Consider the following 18,212-nt stretch of genomic DNA (forward strand, 5'->3'; position numbering starts at 1 on the left):
CCTACGCCTGTCTAGACCTGGGGGAATGTTGCAGAAGTGGCTCCCCAGCGCTCATTCACCTTTTCAAGGGCTGTGGCTGTCTCGGCCCCTGGTGCTCTCGCTCTCCGAGAGTCACCACTGGTAGGCGTGTGCGCTGCCTTCTCACACCAGGCTGCCACAGATGCAGGGAGAGGGGGGACCAGCCGGAGGGACACACCGGGAAACGTATCTGGCATTGGTGTGTGCCCGGAGGGAGCCAGGGGACCGGTGGGTGGGAGCTTCCTCTGCAGGTTTTCCCCTCCTGCTCTTTTAAAATGCCCCGGGCAAAGCTGCACAACAGGGCACCCACCCAGAATTCCCAAAGGGCTCGGTGATCGGCACACAGCTCCCAGTGAGGGTGCCACGGTGCGTCCCCGCAGCAGGGCTCTCAGCAGCACACGGCCCATTCACCGTGTCGGGCCTCTCTGCACACTTGGGCGCATCGGCCACCCCAGCCCTGCAAATACGCAATTGCGAGGTACTCGAAGTTCCGTTCATCCAATCAGGAAACTGAAACAGTGCCGTGTGACCTACGGCCGGGCGGAACTGTTCCCATTTCAAATAGCGACTGCTGGAGCCTCGCAGTGAAGTTTGTGAGACGATGTGGTTTTTCCATTGGACATGTGTCCAGTAGCTGCCAGTGAAGCTCATGGGAGCTGAGCCAGGCAATTCACACAAAAAATGGAGGGCCAAAGTCAACAAAGAGATTGCCCCATTCTGGCCCAGGGGAGGCTGGGAGCAGCAGGGATGACTGTAGGAGAACCTGGGATGCTTTGGTAACATACTCTTCTTGTCTCGTATATGGAATCTCGTGGTCCATATTTTCAAGCAAATGCATGCATAGCTGCCGGTTGAAGTTGCACATCCACCGTCTATTATTGTGTGTGCATTGTCGTGGTGCACATCTCTGACAGCGCAGGGCTTCTCTTCCCATCTGATGGAGCCAAGAGAGCCAGCGTTGAAAGGTTACTGGGGAGAGGGATGATCCTAATAAAGACCGCGGGCGCTACACAAAGATCAGTCTAAACTCCAAACAGTGTTTCTGCACAGAACTAGTACAAACACAGAGTTTGGAACCCAGTTGCCACTGGAAAATAAAGGAGCCAGACTCCCGACAGTGATGCCTTTCAGGAGGGCAGTCGTGGTGTCTCAGTTCCCAGGGGGCTGAAGGGACACGGGCCTTTGGGCTCGGGCTTGGTGTCCTACTTGATAGAGTGCAGGGATGCAGAGCAGCTTCACGCACTCTGTGGGTGTGGGCTGCAAATTCTAATCCTGACCCTGCCACTGACTCAGAGGGTGACCTCGGTTATGTCACTTCTCTGCCTCAGTTTCCCCAGGACTAATATTGAGATGATGCCCTTGACCTGCCCACATCAGGGTGCAATGTCTGAAGCTTTATGTATAGCTCCATGGATGGACGGTGCAACGAGTGTGTAAGGTATCATAAATACACATGGTGTGTGAGATGCGGGGGAGGGCGAGAGAGTCTCTGTAGCAGTTACGTGCTTTAATTAACCAAGCCAGGCTCCCTGGCTGTTAGTTACGAGGCTGAGCTGGGGAGCCTGTGGCTGTCGCGGTCCCCGTGGTACCCGTGTGCCCGGCCAGACTCTGCCCACTTTAGTGGACTGGCAGAGCCACCTGCCCAGCTCGCGCAGTACTAGAGGTGCCTTTCTGCTGTGGGGGGTTGATTCTGGTCGCCCCGGGAGAGCCGAGCCCTGCACTGGGCGCATGGCGAGGAGCAGCACAGAACCGCCGATGGGGGGCGGGTAGGAACATCCCAGTGAGTCACAGGCGGCTGCATCAACCAGTCGGGGGCAGCACTGGTGACTCCAGGGGGGCCGTGTTCCCCTCTCCTCTCTGGAAGATGGATCTGCAGCTTTGACCATTAGGCCGGGGAAGGCTGGTGGTTGGGAGACACAAATGGGAGCAGATTGGCAGACCTGGCATAAAGCCAGTGCCTCCAGGCCCCTGTCCCGAGTGTGCTCCATTCAGCCACTCATTATTTTGCCTGCATGGTGCCCACCATCTGCCAGGAGCTTACAGGCTCTGGGGGCTGTCAGCCTAAGAAGTATCAGCCTTTCTCCATGGACTGGGAGGACCAGGGGACAAGCCAGCTTGGAAGTGGGGTGCACAGTAGTGGATAAGCTAGCAGGGATGGCTTGGCTTTCCCCCACCCCAGCCTCCTCTGATCCAGACAAGCTGCTGTGACGAGATGCCCTTGCTGCGGGATTGGGAGCCTGCTCCCAAGCCCGGGTGAAACCTGCCCAGCGAGCTGCCTGGCAGTGCCGTCTGTGCCCAGCCTGGCTCACTGGCAGCTCAGCCACTCCTCCGCGGGGAGGCGGATTCCCAGCTTACAGAGACAGCGCCATCTCCAGCAGGATGGGCTGAGGCGACAGCTGTGCCCTCGATGGATTTCCCTCCCAGCCCTGGCCCGACGCTGCGGGGGCTTGGCCAGGCCCCAGCTGAACTTGTAGCCCGACTATATCTTCAGAAGCTGGGAGGGGGCAGCGGGATCGTCCAGAACTTTAAGGTTCTTGCAAGAAATATTGGGACAAAGCGTCTTGGCTGTGTCTTTCTCTCTCTCTCTCTCTCTTTTTTAGCTCAGGCCCTGTTTATCTTTGCTGAATTAAATCCTTGATTAACCCTTATCTCTCCATTTCAGCGGCTATCTCTCCTTTGGCGCCGTATGTCCAGACACCCGGTACAGGATGATTGATTCCTTAAAGATATGCGCGGCTTTTCGGATACTTCATTTATTGTCTAAATATTTTTGCTCCCATTTCAGCAGCTCCCTTATCGAGCCGTGTTGATGATTTCCAGCCCTGCTTTTCTCTGCCGCTCGCCTCCCTTCCTATCTCTGCCCAGAGAACTGAGGAAGGAATCGCAGCTCCATCCCTGATAGCAACTATCGCCCTTCAGTCACTTTTCCTTTGTTGTTTTTGAGGAGGGGGGAGGAAGAATAAGGCATGGCCTCCCCGGAGCATCTGGTTACAGGCTGCCATCCTGCCCAGGGACAAGCCGCGGGGCCTGGCTTGTCCGTCGGGCTCTGATTGTGGTGCCCGACCTGCGGGAAGGCTGCTGGGATGACATCACCAAGGGGCGCCTTTGCTGGAGTGCACTTCCACAGGTTTCTTTGACCGATGGGCCTTGGGAACTCCAGGCCAGCCACGTTTCTGGGGCAGCCTGTGCTGATCCTTGAACTGACATCCAAACAGCAAGCGCTCTTAAGAAGGACTCCCTGATCCCCTCTCCTTGCTGCTGGAGGTGCACCACAAGCCGTCTCCACCGGCACCATCGCTGGCCAGGGCCGTCCGCTCAAGCTGTGCAAAGTGCAGCCCGGGCCAGCCCAACTTTCCACCTAATAATACGAACACCGAGCTGTGCTACGGACACGGGGCTTTTTGCCTGTCGATCTCCAGCCGCTGTACAAAGGAGGTCAGCGACAGCTGTAAAATGGGGAAACTGAGGCACAGAACAGGGCAGTGACTTCTCCAGAATCGGCCAGTGGCAGTGCTGGGACTAGAACCCAGTTCCCCGGAGTCCCAGGCCAGTGCTCAATCCACTAGGTGACACTGCCTCACCTCCGGCGCTAACGGGACGGGGCTCTCCCTTAGCAGGGCAAAGTGAAGTCCTGTGCCTTGTCACTGCCAAGTAACCAGCCTGGCTCACAGCCCCCCTGGAGAGGAACCCAGCTAGGGAGGGGTGGCCCGCTACCCCCATAGATAAAAGCCCTGGCATGTCTCCACTGCTCGAGTTATTCCTCTGCCTGGAGGCACAAGGAATCCAGGTGTCCCACACTGCTTATGACCCCTGTGCAGCAGCCCTGCAGGGCCAGCTCATGGGCCACCTCTATTCAGGCAAGAGGTCTGCATCACGGTGCCACCCAGCCGTCTGAGTCTAGCAGGGGGTTGGATCTAAGCCTGGACTCTGCTCCCCCACCAGGCAATGGGGGCACGGACTCCCAGGGACCCCCGAGAATGTTGCTGGCCCTGTTGGGCACAGGGGTGTCGTGACTATTGCCTGGACCAGTGCCCGTGAACCACAGAGCTGCCCAGCCCAGCTTTGAGGGCTCACCGGGCTGCTTGCTGTAACAGGGCCTGGGCCGGCCTCGCCTGCATCTTTATTCTCCTCTTCCTCCCCCACCCAGCTGCCTCCGTGCCCCAAAGCCCTGGGCAGCCTCCACCCAAAGTTAATGGCTAACTGGCGGGGCCGGTCCCTGCCCCCGGGGTGCCTTCTGGTGTCTGAGTGGCGGAGCAAGGGGTCGGTGCTGCCCCAGATAAAGCTCTGCGAGCGGATGCAGCGCAGATAGGGTTTCTGATGGTTATCGGGGCCGGTTCAGAATCTAGACACTGATCTCATTGTTAAGAGAAAAACAAGGAGGGTTGTGAGAGCCACTGGGCAGCTGGGGGGGGGACCGAGACACAGCATGGCGCTGTGACGGGGGTAGGGTGACCAGATGTCCTGATTTTATAGGGACAGTCCCAATATTTGGGGCTTTTTCTTATCTAGGTGCCTATTACCCCCACCCCCTGTCCCAATTATTCACCCTTGCTATCTGGTCACCCTAGACGGGGGCATGTGAAGGGGGAGCCATGCCAGGTGGCCAGCACTTATCAGTCAGAGGGGACTTGGGGCCTCGCTCCTCCCCGATCCCTCCCCAGCATTGTGCCAGGACATAAAGGGAGACCGGGCCTGGGCTGAGCCCTGCTGAATTTGTGGGGATGGGGGTGCAGGAAGGGGATGAGCCATTGAATTTGGCTGCAGTTCGACCAAACCAGTGTAAATATGGGGGCGGACTTCTCACAGGCAGGGGCTGCTCCTTGAACTAGCCCGTTCCCCTCGGTTCTGTATGTGCATGGCTGGTGCTTGGTCCCTCGGCAGCGGGGGTCACTTTGTGTGGGAGTATGGGGAGTAGTTCGTTATTGTAGGGTTACTTGGGAGCCGGGGTCGGAGGCTTACTGGGCTGGGCCACAGGGGTTGGTTTGGGGTCACTGGGCCGGGCTGTAAGGGACGGTTTGGGGTCAGAGGGTCACGGAGCCAGTTTGGGGAGGAGGGTGGCCCAGGTCACGGGGGCCAGAGGGGGGCTGGGCTGGGTCCTGGGGGCCAATTTGGGGTTGCTGGGCTGGGCTTCAGGGATCAGTTTGCGGTTGAAGGGTTGCTGGGCCAGGCCACAGGGGCTGGTTTGGGGTTGGATGGTCGCTGGGCCAGGCCGAGGGTGCTGGTTTGGGTCAGAGGGTTCCTGGGCTGGGCCGTGGGGGCCGGTTTGGGATCGGAGGGTCGCTGAGCCAGGCTGTGGGGGCCTAAGTGGGGTCAGAGGGATAGCTCAGTGGTTTGAGCATTGGCCCGCTAAACCCAGGGTTGTGAGTTCAATCCTTGAGGGGGCCGTGTAGGGATCTGGGGCAAAAATTGGGGATTAGTCCTGCTTTGAGCAGGGGGTTGGACTAGTGACCTCCTGAGGTCCTTTCTAACCCTCAGATTCTATGAATCCGTTGCCCAATACTGGCGGTGACCCCCCCCCCATTTCCATACCCCGACCCGCCTCTCTGACCTTGGATTGCTCCAGGCATTACTTCTTTTTTTTTTTTTGGAAAAATATATGCAAAAAATTAGGATCCTTTCTGCACCATCAGCAAAAACCGTGTGTGCGTGTCTGTGTGTGTGTGTTTTTATCACGCTGGGAGCACTCTGCTCCTTGCGGTGATAAGGCCCAAACCGACCCAGCCTGTCAGTCGGAGTGTAAGGGTTTAGAAATATTGGGACGAATAATTAGATTTCATATCGTTACCGCAGCAGCCATCGAAGGATCAGGCAGATTTATTTTTTTCCCCCTCCTCTGCTTATTAATATTCATTAGAGACGCATGAAGGCAGAGCTGGTCTGAGGCCAGTCCCGAGCGGGGAGTGGGAGGCGGATACTGCTGAAGCCCTGACGCTTCTCCAGAGGGGGTGCACCCCAGGTGCTCGGGCCTCTTTCTTTCCCCTTCCAGAGGAGCTCCCCTTCTCTTTGTGAGCCCCCCGCCCTTCCCCAAGGGACACGACTCTTGCGGTGTGTGTTTGTGCTCTTCCCCTCCTGCACTGTCCTGGTGCTCACGCCACCGGTGGCCCAGCGTGGGAGCCAGCCAACCGGGTCCGGGACGATGCCACGAACCGGTCACCTGGGAGAAGCTGGTGTGTAACTGGTGGGGTGAATAAAGCTGGACTGGAAACTTGTGGGTCACTGGAGATGGGGCATCCCTGTGTCCCTCTGCCCATGCCTGACCCTGCTTTAACCCCACTGTCATGGGTGGGAGGGCGCTCCTTGGAACACTGCCAACTAGCTCTGGGGGTAGGGGGTCCCACATGTCCTGCTGGGCCTTGTTTCTGTGCACAGAGGTGGTGTCTTGGGCATGTTTAATCAGCGAGGGGTCAGCGTGACCCAACCACGTCTCCCCCATGCCCATGATGGCAGGGGGCGGGTTCTACAAGGCAGATGGCTGCCCCCCTGTCACAGCAGAGGGGAGGCATCGGCCCCGGTGCTTCATGGTCTGCTGTTGCCACCACGTGGTCTGTGCAAACGTTATCTCTCCCCCATCAGATTTACAAGGCCACGGCACTGCGTGGCATGTGAACCCGGTGCCCGTCGCTGTCTCCACAGGGATGCGGAGTTCTCTGTGCTGCCCACCCCTGCTAGCATCCTGCTAACACCAGGACAAGCGAAGACAATCCCTCCCTTCTCCATTCCCCTTCCTCCCTGCCCCCGTCACTGGCGCTCCGCCGAGGCCAGGGGTGATGCGAGTGTTTCCTGCGCAGGGGGCATGCGGGATTGTTAGACCCCGAGTTAAGCAGGAGAGGAAATAACATGCTTGTCAGTGCGAATGCAGAGCCCGCCAGCAGCATGTGGGGCCCGAGGGGCGGCTGGCCAGCGGCCTGGCCGGCACACCGCCGTATTGCTGATGCCGTAATGGCAATGGGCCAGGGGGAGGGGTTGATGTGTATCCATGTGCAGCACAGCTGGGTCATGCACGGACATACGTGAAGAGCTTTGAGGCCCCGGGCTCGCCTCGTGGGACAATCAGCAGGGCTGGCTCTGGGGAACGGAGCTGAGGTCGATCAAAGGGGAGGGGTTCCCCTGCCGCTCTGTGGGGAGGGCGCTGCTGGGAGCTGAGCCAGGAGAGCGGGGCCGAGAGGAGCCTGCTGACCGAGTGGAACGAGGGCGCAGGTGGGGGACTCGGGGCGGGGGCTCCACCCTTCAGTGCTGGGGCTGTCCTGATCCAATGCTCTGAGGCTCCTGCAACACGAGAGGACCCCAAGGGCTCTCAGGCCCCGCACATCTGTCCCTGTGTGATGCTGCGGCAGCGACTGGCCGATGCAAATGCTGCGCCGTTGCTGAGTGGTGACCTGGGCTGGTGCCTGGCTGCATCTTCGTGCCCAGAATGGCTTCAGACCCAGCTACTCGGGGCAGGGCGGGGTGGGGATCCCAAAGGTCTGGAGAACGGAGGGGCCTGGGTCAGGAGTGACTCTCGGGGATCGGTGCCATTCGGCCCCCAGACAAGAGGAGCTCGGTGGGGGGCAGCGTGCATGCGACAGCTCATCCTAGGGCTGAGTTCTGCGGCAAGTGGTGCGTACACGGGGCACGCGGGGGTGTCTTGCATGTACATGCGTGCGTGTATCCAAGCATGCCCATACCCTACCGTAAATACTCTTGTAGACGCTGAAATGTTTGACGCAAACAAGTCCAATTTTGAGTGGGTCATCTGGGCAAGTCAGTGCCCCCTCCCGACCGTCTCCTCCCCCAGCCTGTCTCCTCTTTACCCACCCCCAAGGCGTGGCCTTGTCCTGCTGCTCCGCACCCCCAGCTGCCTGGGGCTGAGCTTCCCTGGCAGTGTTACAGTGATGCTGGCAGGTCTCTGCATGCAGAGCTCTCCAGCTCCCTATGCTGGCCTGGCCAGTAGCTCTTTCTCCCCCACATCGATCTCCACAGAGCCCCTGAGTGCCTCTTCCCACACCTAGGCACCCCAGGAGGACTTGTGACAGCAGTTCCCACGTACAGCCTTGCAGTGCCCAGATCCTGCCAATCTCAACGCGAGACCTATGCTCCGCTCCTGGGGCCCTTCCCTCCTTCCTTGTGTCCCCCACTCCCAAGACCCCCGTGGCTGGGCTCTTACCACTGGGGCCCAGGCGAGTGGGTACCCCACAGAGGTAGCTGGGTCAGGGCTTGTTTTGCTCCATGCTGGGATGGATCAGCGACAGCCCTGCATTCATTCGCGTCTTCTCTCCTGTGTTTCCACTGTTGACAGAGTCCACTCGTGACACTGATGCTGGAAGACGAGCGCTGCTGGCTGTCCAGGCTGCCCCTGGTGTCCGGAGAAGCCGACGCCAACTCGGTGATCTACAGGAAGGGTTGGTATTATATTCACTGGGTAGCAAGCCACCTGGCCTCTTCTTGCACCTACCACATCCTGTCCACTGCGGACCTTTTGCGTTTAAAGGGCCAACATCACCCTGAAAATCAGATTTATTCCTCCCCACAAACACAGTCCTTCAGGCCAGGCTGCAGAAAGTAATTGGGGCTACTGCTAATCACGTCCTGCCCATGGCTTGGCTCAGGCAGGCAAATGAGCCCCCGTCAGTTTCACGCTCTGGTTCTGGTCACTGGCTGGTTCCCTGCTCCAGTCCACTCTCTGCCTGCGCAGGTTCGGGCTCTGTGCAGGAGGGCGTCAGCGGCAGAAAGCTGGCTGAGAGTGGAACTACTGATCCGTGCTATCGCAGCCCTGCTCACTAGGCTGTGCCACCGGTAGCCCAGCCCGGGCTCTGAGCGGCCCCAACGCAGCGTCCAGCGTGGGCAGGGAGCACGGCTCAGCTGTGCCCAGGGCGGCTGTGTGTGGTGCCAGCCACATGGCCACCGTCCTCTTTTACAGAGCCAAGGAGCTCGCTGACGCGCGGCCTGAGCGCGGCTGGGACGGAAGGCTCCTGGGATGAGAGGCGGCTCGTCTGTACAAGTTAGGGAGGGGACAGAGCTATTAGCTCCCATCTAGTCACCGTCCCATCTCTCCCCCATGCCCTACATCAGTCTCCCCCACTGTCTGTATTCTCCACTCCACGGCTAGAAGTCCTGGCGTCCGGGCAACTGTTCCCCTGGAGAGAGCCCTTCCTGATGGCTCCCTTGCATTAATGCCACCCCTTGGTCTGCAGGCTCTAGCCCGGCCGTCAGGCCATTAGAGGCTGGGCAGGGAGAAGTTCCGCCTGAAGTGTGAATAGGCCACTGACATCAGCTCAGCCTCAGCACGTGCTGACATTGCCACCTCCAGGCAATTGTGGGTATTACGAGCTACTGTACAAAGGCCGCCAAAACCCTTGGCGTCGGTGAACTCACCTCTCAGCGCTCGGCAATTTGTCTTGTGCGGACGGGATCAGAGGGTAGAACTGTTTTCCCAGAGCCCGTGCCTTGTGCTGGGGAGGCAGCTGTTTTGCGCCTTTAAAACAATCTGGCGTCCCTCATTTGCACGTCGTTATCCAGAGGGCTTTGCAGCCCCCGGCTCCTGCTTCATGGGCTCGCTGGCATTGGAGCTCCGAGCACACAGAGCTGGAGCAGCTTTGGGGGTGCCCACCCTGTTGGGGTCAGGCAGCCCCTGCAGTCACACTCGCCAAAAGAAGCTTGTTGGGGGCATCCATCCTCATGCTTCAGGGCATAAGTAGATCATCAGGTGGAGTCAGGAAGAAGTGTCCTCTCCTTGCACAGTGCTACACAGTAAGGTGCTATATGTGCTGGATTTACCCTTTCCTCTGGGGCATGCATTGTGTGCTACATTGGCCAGGCTCTCACAGTCATTGCACCATTGATCTGCCCCTAGGTGGAGAGGTTTTCTCTGTGCTCGTCTCAAGAGCGCACATCCCTTCCCGGCACTGAGGCAGAGGGCACTGGGGCGGGGCGATGATGCTCGGTGCCCCTGTAACCAAAGCTTTGCCTTCTAGGTGAATTGATCTGGTGCAAAACCACCCAGGCCATTGAGGAGAAGGAGCTGCTGAGCACCTTCGTTATGGCCGAGCCGCAGGGCCTGCCGAACCACACAGTGAAATCAGAACCCGGGGACTCCACCTACCCAGCCACGCTGCATTCGGACATACAGCTTCTGCCCCAGCAGGCAGGCATGGCAGCCATCTTGGCCACAGCTGTTGTTAACAGTAAGTCAGCAGCTGCCACCAGGCAACCCTGCGGGAAACGATCGGTCCTCGGCCTGGCTCCCGGCAGACGCCTGTCTGCATCACAGAATTCACCACCCCTGGAAAGGGGCTGTGGAGGGAGAAGGCCAGCAATATGGGGAAACAGATCATCCCCCAGCTTCATGCCATGAGCAGGGTCTGCTCTGGGTGCTGTTCCTAGCTCTGCCCTGGGCGATGCTTCCCCTAACACATGCTCAGGGTTTAGCTGATCGCCATATTTGGGGTCCGGAAGGAATTTTCCTCCGGGGCAGATTGGCAGAGGCCCTGGGGGGTTTTCGCCTTCCTCTGCGGCATGGGGCACGGGTCACTTGCTGGAGGATTCTCTGCACCTTGAAGTCTTTCAACCACGATTTGAGGACTTCGATAGCTCAGACCTAGGTCAGGGGTTTGTTACAGGAGTCGGTGGGTGAGATTCTGTGGCCTGCGTTGTGCAGGTCAGACTGGACGATCATAATGGTCCCTTCTGACCTTAAAGTCTATGACTGTAACTGGGCCTCAGTTTCCCTATCTCTAAAACTGGGTGGCACCTACCTCCCAGGGTTGGGGGTTGAATAGGGTCTGGGCAGGGCTCTGAGGCTGGGGGAGGCTAGAGAAGTACCTGCTTGTGTGAAGTAGCATTTATTTAACCCTTTCCACTAACTCCCGTCGGAAGGAGCGTGTCCCAGGGAGACGCACAGCCAGCCCTGACGCTGGGCTGTTCCCTAGGCAGGCTGCTCCATGACCCTGCTGGGCCCACCATGGCCAGGATCTGCCCTGGGCTCGGGGAAGGGGCCTAGTGATCACCCCTGCCCTGCTCCCCTGGTTTGTGGTAACGCAGTTTCCCCTGGCAGAGGACGTCTTCCCCTGCAAGGACTGCGGCATCTGGTACCGGAGTGAGCGGAACCTGCAGGCCCACCTCATGTACTACTGCGCCAGCCGCCAGAACTCCAGCTCGCCCTCGGTGGACGAGAAGCCCAAGGAGGCGTACCCCAACGAGCGCGTCTGCCCCTTCCCGCAGTGCAAGAAGAGCTGCCCCAGCGCCAGCTCCCTGGAGATCCACATGCGTAGTCACAGCGGTAAGGGCACCCCCTGGCAAGGGAGATGGGAGCTTCAATCCAGGCCGGGGGCCTGTGAGGCTATGGAAAGCCTTTAGCCTCCGGATCGTTGCGGGCAGGATCAAAGCGCAGGTCTGCGGGCCGTGAATTCTCCTGTTCCGCCTCCTGCTTTGCTCCCTAGCAGGGAGAGAGAGAGACCCATGTCAACCCATCGCAGCCCGTGCTGTCACTCATCCTCCCAGCCGTCGGCTGGCGGTGGCTCTAGCCGTTCCCAGCCCTGGCTGGGCGTGAGGGGTGGGCAGAGCCCTCCCTCCGGGGGGAAGAGGTGCCATGCTAGCGTCGCATGCCAAGCGTGCCGAAGCCCCGTGGAGCTGGGTGGAGCCCCGTCATCCCCGTTCTCAGAGGATTATGCTGAGATTTGGAAATTCTCTGCAAGCCAGAATTGTCCTTTCCCGTCCCCCGGCTGTGTGACGGCAGCCTCTGGCCAGGGGTGAGGGCAGCCAGCCCGTGACCCCTCTGCGCCCCCAGTGACAGCTTCCAGGGCTTGGCTCCCACATGCAGCCAAATAAGCAGCGAACCCATCGCATCCTCCAGGGGCAGGGTGGGGCGGCCCCACTGGGGAGCTGTCAGTAAGCTCTCTGGAGATGCCCCACCACTGCACGGCTGTGTGTCCATCTTTAAGACTGGGACCTCCCAGTCGTCCCCCTCAAAGCCCTGAGACCCACACGCCCGCAGTCCCCCTGCTCCCATTCTCTCCCTGGCCGAGCAGGCTGCACTGCATTGCAGCTCCCCGCTGGGCTGGGTTCTCCGTGCTCAGGCTCCGGCTCCGATGGGGGCAGGGGGGCAGCGCCTGGTCTCACGCCCATCCCTCTGCCTTTCAGGGGAGAGGCCGTTCGTGTGCCTGATCTGCCTCTCCGCCTTCACCACGAAAGCCAACTGCGAGCGTCACCTGAAGGTGCACACGGACACTCTGAACGGTGGGTCCCTCGGCCGGGCTCCAGGGCGCGGTGTCCCCAGTGGCCGGCTCGCCGCGGCTCCATCACCATGCAGCAGGGAGCGGCACGCTGAGGCTCTGCTTACCGACGGGCTGGGGAGGGAGCCCAGCTTGGTGGGAGCAGGGTGTCTCCCGTTCAGACCGGGACTCTCCCCAGCTGGAAAGACGGACAGTACGGTTCCCCTGCCCCGGGGCTCGAGCCATGCTGAGTGCCAGTGGGAATGTCGACCCTGCAGACAGACCCCAGCTAGCAGGGAGCCCGGGTACGTGCTCGAGCGGCTCGCTTAGGCTGTGCCTTCGGAGCGAGCTCGCCCCAAGGCGCGCTGCCATCACGCCCCCTAGCTGCAGCACGGCCAGACCCCCGGGCACGCTCGCGGCTGCTGTGAAGCTCGCTGGCAGCGATGGCCTTCACAGTTCTTCCTCTCGCTGTCGTTCCGGTGACTGCAGGCATCTGCCACAGCTGCGGCTTTATCTCGACCACCCGGGACATCCTGTACAGCCACTTGGTAACCAACCACATGATCTGCCAGCCAGGCTCCAAGGGCGAGGTGTACTCCCCTGGGCCCGGGCTCCCAGCTGCCAAGCCGCTGACACCAGGTGAGTCCCCCCGGGCTGTGTCGCCCCTCTTGTGCCGGGCCCTGGCATGCCCAAGGGTGGCAGAGCTGGCCTTGGTCTGCCAGGGATGGGGAGCCCAGAGGCATTGATGGGCATCAGTGCTGCTGTTAAACTGCCTGGTCCCTAGCCAGCCTCTTCTCCAGCTCTTCCCCAACTCTCTGGGAGTAAGGCTGCTGTCTGGTTGTGTCAGTTGTACCCAGGGCCGCTGGAGCTTCTGGCTTGGGCTGGGGTTCCCAGGCTGGAATTGCCTTGTTTGCTCCATGCCAGTGGGGACAAAGGGCTGGCCCCAAACTGGATCGAAAGTGCATCTGTGATCACCCCAGATGGTGGGGGTTGTTTGTGCAGAACCTCTCTGAAATTGAAACTGACTAGCGAAGCAAACGATCCACACAGGTGGCCCTGGGAAATGGCCCCTGCCCTGCCCTGCCCTTGTGATTCCCTACAGAGGCTTCCAGGGGACAGGAGATCTGGGACTGGTGTCTCAGCTGCCAGACGCATTTAACTGCAGGGCTGACACAGACTCACAGGGCTCGAGTCACCTACTGCTGGCACAGGGGGTCATTTGCCCCTGCCCCACCCCCCCAGGTCCATGGGAACTCTGGCGCCCTGAGGCAGCGTTGGCCCTGGGGCAGGGCAGACGTTTGCCATCCAGACAGGCGCGTCCCACAGGCCCCCTGCTTGTGCCCCTTGCCAGGCAGAGCTGTCCGCTCCAGGCCCCCAGCACGTAGGGCTGGGTCACTGAGCGCCGGGCACTCGCTCCAGATGGGATCCGGCAGGGTGGGAGGGAAAGGGGTGAGGGAGGAGACTCTCCTGGCCCTAAGAAATGCTGCTGTGTGGGCTGGGCCTGTGGTTCCTGCCCTCTGAGGGGGCTTGGGCAGGGCATGGGGCCTGTTCTGCCTGGCCAGGCCCTGTGACCACACTGATGCCCCCCATTCCCTCCCCGCCGACAGGTCCAAGCCAGCCGAGCGGGACCCCCATCCTGAAGTGCAGCCTCTGCGGCTCCGTGACCGACAGCCTGGCCAGCCTCCGGCAGCACATGGTCCTGCATGGCCCCCTGCCCGCTGTCCTGGGAGGGGCAGAGCCCACACCAGCCCTGGCACAGCCGGAGTCCCCTGCCAACGCCCCGGCGGCAAAGCCGTGCCCGGCGGACGAGCTGGAGAACGGCGAGGCCAGGCCCCCGCACACAGAAGGCTGCCCCTCAGCCTCGTCTTCCTCGGGCGAGGCGGCACCACCCCTCAGGATCAAGGAGGAGCCCACGGACGGCCCCGGAGGGGAGGTGGAGGCGGCCAAAGGCAACCCCCTGGCGGAGCCGGCTGCCAGTCCCAGGTCGGAGCCAGAAGCCTCCTCTAGGGCCTCGTCCCCGCACAGCCTGCCCTCGGTGAAGGTGAAGTCGGAGATCGCCAGCCCCACGCCAGGGTCTAGCCCGGTGCCCAGCGAGCCAGGGGTGGGCGCAGCCGGCGGCAACGTCTTCCTGCCCCAGTACATGTTCGGCCCCGAGGCCGCCGTCGTGCCCCAGGCCTCCGAGATCCTGGCCAAGATGTCGGAACTGGTGCACAGCCGGCTCAAGCAGGGCCACGGCACGGCGCCCCTGGCCCTGTACCCCAGCACCCCGCTGCCCAAGGGCGCCACCTGCTTCGAGTGCGAGATCACCTTCAACAACATCAACAACTACTACGTGCATAAGCGGCTCTACTGTTCCAGCCGCCGTGTGGCCGAGGGCAGCCCGCCCGGCGCCCGCAAGGCCAAAGCCACGCCCGCCACGCCCCAGGGCCCGGCCACGCCCGGGGCTCTGCTCTCAGCCCAGCCCCCCGCTGCCGTCGAAGGCCCGGGGCCGGCCCCGCAGGAAGGGGAAGCCGAGAGGGACGCCAGCCCGCCTGCCCCTGCCGCGGAGGCCAAGCCGGAGATCAAGGTGGAGGAGGGCTCCCCCGAGGCGGATGGGGCGGGCCGGGCCAGCGAGGACAGCCAGAGCCCCAGCAGCTCGGTGGACGACGCGGACGACGACCCCAGCAAGACGGTGTGCGAGGCGTGCAACATCCGCTTCAGCCGCCACGAGACCTACACGGTGCACAAACGCTTCTACTGCGCCTCGCGCCACGACCCCCCCCTGCGCCGGCCCAGCGCCCCCAAGGTGCCCTTCCTGCACCAGCCCGTCCGCACCCGCAAGCGCCGCAAGCTCTACGAAATCCACGGCGCTGCCAGCCCTGCCCTGGGACCGGCCCACCCCCTGGCTGAGCAGCTGGCGGGGGGCACCCGGCCCGAGGTCCCGCCCATGCTGTCAGCTCTCATCTCTGTGGCTAAGGTCCAGGGCGCTGCCCCCTCCCCCAGCTCCAGCCCCGATGCCGACGGCCCCATTGACTTGAGCAAGAAGCCACGGCTGCACGGCGAGGTGCTGCCCGCCTCGCTCCTGCCCCTGGCGGACTACCACGAGTGCACAGCCTGCCGCATCAGCTTCAACAGCCTGGACAGCTACCTGGCCCACAAGAAATACTACTGCCCCGCCGTGCCCCTCCAGGCCGGCACCCTGGAGCAGCTGCACAAGATCAAGGGGGCCGTGCCACCCCCCTTGAAAGGCCGGGGCAGTGGAGCCCCTGAGAATCCGGACATGCCGGGCGAGGAGCCCGATGGGGTGCGGGTCAAGGTGGAGAAGGCGGTGTCGTCGGTGAGCCCCGGGGTCCTGGTGGCCAAACCGCTGGCCCTGCCGGCCACGTACCCCTGTGCCTCCGGCGTGGACTCCGTGCAGCGCTACGGCACCGCCAAAGCCCTCCACCTCTCGGGGGCCAAGGTCCCGTTGGCCGTCTGCCCCTACTGCCCACTCAATGGGGCCGTCAAGGGAGACCTGATCGAGCACTTCCGTAACACCCACGGGCTCTTTGGAGCCAAGCCAGGGGCAGGCCCCGGACTGCCAGAGGCCGTGGCCCAAGCTGCCGCCAGGACACAGGCCGGCTGCGCTCCAGAGAGCAGCCTGCCGCCTCTGCCCACGGCCTCCCCGCCCCAGCCCCTCACCAGGCTCCGCAAGGACAGCTTAAACGGCAAGGAGCCCACCGCTTCCTCAGCCTCCAACGGCAGCCCCCGGCCCGCCGGCTCCCCCCGGCCCAGCCTGCCCCTCTCGCCCGCCGCCCCTTTGACCATGTCACCGGCGCCCGCGGCTCCGAGAGAGCCTGGGCCCACGCCCGCCGCCCCGCCCGGCTCCACGGACAAGAGCGTGCAGACCGCGCCCAGCAAGGCCCTGCCCAGCCCCAGCCCCAACGGCAACCACAGATACTGTCGCCTTTGCAACATCAAGTTCAGCAGCCTGTCCACCTTCATCGCCCACAAGAAGTATTACTGCTCCTCCCACGCTGCCGAGCACGTCAAGTGAGCCCTGCCCCAGCCCAGCTCGGCAGCCTGGCAGGACGCCCCGCGGCCGTCACCCGCCGCTCACGCCCCGCGGCCGCTGGCTGCGGCCCAGCGATGGGTTCGAAAGCAGGACTCGCCCCAAGCCAGGGCCCTGCAGGAGGCTGGAATGGGGAGGGGGGGGGTGATTGCACAATGGGTACAAGTCAAACGGCTCTTCTGAAAGTGTCCCCTGAGGCTGAGAGAGGGACACACCCGGCCTGCGCTGGACCCTTGCCCATGGCTACCCACTGCCCCCCGTATGTTACAGAAGCTGGAGGGAGGGAGTGTTCCCTGCTACCGTATTTTTGTGCTCTGGGTTGTATATGTCTAAAGGCAGCCCCCCCTCGCCCACCTTCTCCCCCACACACCCGCCCACAGCAGGGGTCTCGTTCTGGCTCGGTGCTGGTTCTGCAGCATGGGCTGCCTCCCTGCTCCCCAGCCCTGGCCGATGCGATTTTCTAGGTTTGGGGGCAAATTTGCAGAAATTCAATTCTCTCCTCTTCCCTCCCCTCCCCCGGTCCCAGGCTTTGCTCCAGCCTCTCACAATCAGCATCCAACAGGCGGTTTGGCACTTCGGTTTGGAGATGGGGAAACTGAGGCACAGATCCTCTCCCAAGGTCACGCAGGGAGCTGGTGTTACAGCCGGGAGGCAGCCCAGCTCCCCTGACTCCCAGCCCTGTGCTGAGACCTCCTGGCCAGTCCGGCTCGTAAATAGCCTGTTGGAATAGCAGGGGGTGTTGGCAGCACAGGGCAAGGGGGTTTGAGCAGAAAACCCTATGCCAGCTTGTGTCCCTCGGGCCCAGAAACCCTTATGGGGAGCACCAGCCTCATTCTCCCCTTTGCCAATCCCTTGGCCGCTGGCTGAGAGCCTTGCGCCAGCATGGGCAGCTCAGGGAGGCTGCCTGGCACCTTTAGAACAGCACTGGGCATCCCCAGGTGCCAACTTCTTCCACATCCACCTGAATGCCTCTACCGGTGCCCAGTTGCTCACCCACTCTGTGTGCAGCCTTGGTCCCCGGGCTGTGCCCCTGGGCATGGGGGCAGTCCTAGGGCACGTCCCCGTTGGCGGTGGAATCCTGCCCCAGCTGCCCTTGGGGCCCCAGTGGAGTTGGTGGAAGTTTTGCCCGGGCAGAACTAAGGCCTAGGATGGGGCTGGAGGTATTGACGGCTCTTAGCGCCTGCTGGGGTGAGGGCAGGCTGGTGAGAGCGCTAGGCCGGTCTCTCAGAGCTAGCAGGAGAGAACAGGAGTCTGGGCAAATATCCCCCTCCCCACCTGCCTGCAAACTCCCTCCCTTCTGTAAGGGGCTGCCCTGGCCAATGCCACCTGCACAGCACGGCCCAAGCAGTGGTGCCTGGATTCTCCTTTCCGGGAGCCCGGACAAGGCCATCCAAGGATGGTGGCTCACAGACCCCTCCGGCCAGGCACAATTCCTCTTTGGATCCACCCTCTGGGTCTTTTCTCCAGAGCTCCCTGCATCATGTGTGCGCCCCTCTCTCATCCCCCATCGAGCCTGGGCCCCGGGGGGCGTATGTCAAACCGACGGGGACTGGAACAAGAAACAAGACAGCACTGAAGTTGAGAATGAAGCCTACACATGGGAACTTGTGTGTATAAGCGTGTACATAAATAAATATGTCTAATGAACCCGTGTCCACCTGTGTGTGTCCAGAGGGGCTCGGACAGCGTGCTCATGGATCACCTCCTGGGCCATGTGCGTTGCCCGAATCGTTTGGTGTCTGAGCCAGAGCGACAGAGGTCAAAGCAGGGCTTGGCTCTTGTGTTTTTAGCTGGAGTAGCCCCTGGTTCGGTCCCCAGTGTGTTGGCCAAGCAGGCAGCTGTCACACCTGCCTGTAGAAGTGCCCCGGGTGGTGTCCATACCTGGAGCAAGGCTGCCCTCAAACCCAGACGGGGGCTGTCTAACATGCCTGCTCTTTGCACATATATAGGTGGGGAGCATTGATCACGTGACACTAACT

The 18,212-nt window shown here is 61.6% G+C and overlaps 1 protein-coding gene across 5 annotated transcripts in view; it reads left to right on the plus strand.

Annotated features, from left to right (window-relative positions):
• ZFPM1 (zinc finger protein, FOG family member 1) overlaps positions 1–17,880 on the plus strand; it is a 128,083-nt gene extending 110,203 nt beyond the window's left edge. For all 5 annotated transcript variants that reach the window (XM_073308173.1, XM_073308170.1, XM_073308171.1 and 2 more), the window contains 6 exons: positions 8,294–8,396; positions 9,969–10,178; positions 11,048–11,272; positions 12,133–12,228; positions 12,693–12,842; positions 13,811–17,880. In XM_073308173.1, the coding sequence (XP_073164274.1) occupies positions 8,294–8,396; positions 9,969–10,178; positions 11,048–11,272; positions 12,133–12,228; positions 12,693–12,842; positions 13,811–16,218 (3,192 nt within the window). In that variant the 3' untranslated portion in view covers positions 16,219–17,880. The remainder of the gene's footprint in view (positions 1–8,293; positions 8,397–9,968; positions 10,179–11,047; positions 11,273–12,132; positions 12,229–12,692; positions 12,843–13,810) is intronic.
• Positions 17,881–18,212: the final 332 nt, after the last annotated feature.

This window comes from Lepidochelys kempii, chromosome 12 (assembly GCF_965140265.1).
Source record: "Lepidochelys kempii isolate rLepKem1 chromosome 12, rLepKem1.hap2, whole genome shotgun sequence".
Taxonomy (NCBI): domain Eukaryota; kingdom Metazoa; phylum Chordata; order Testudines; family Cheloniidae; genus Lepidochelys; species Lepidochelys kempii.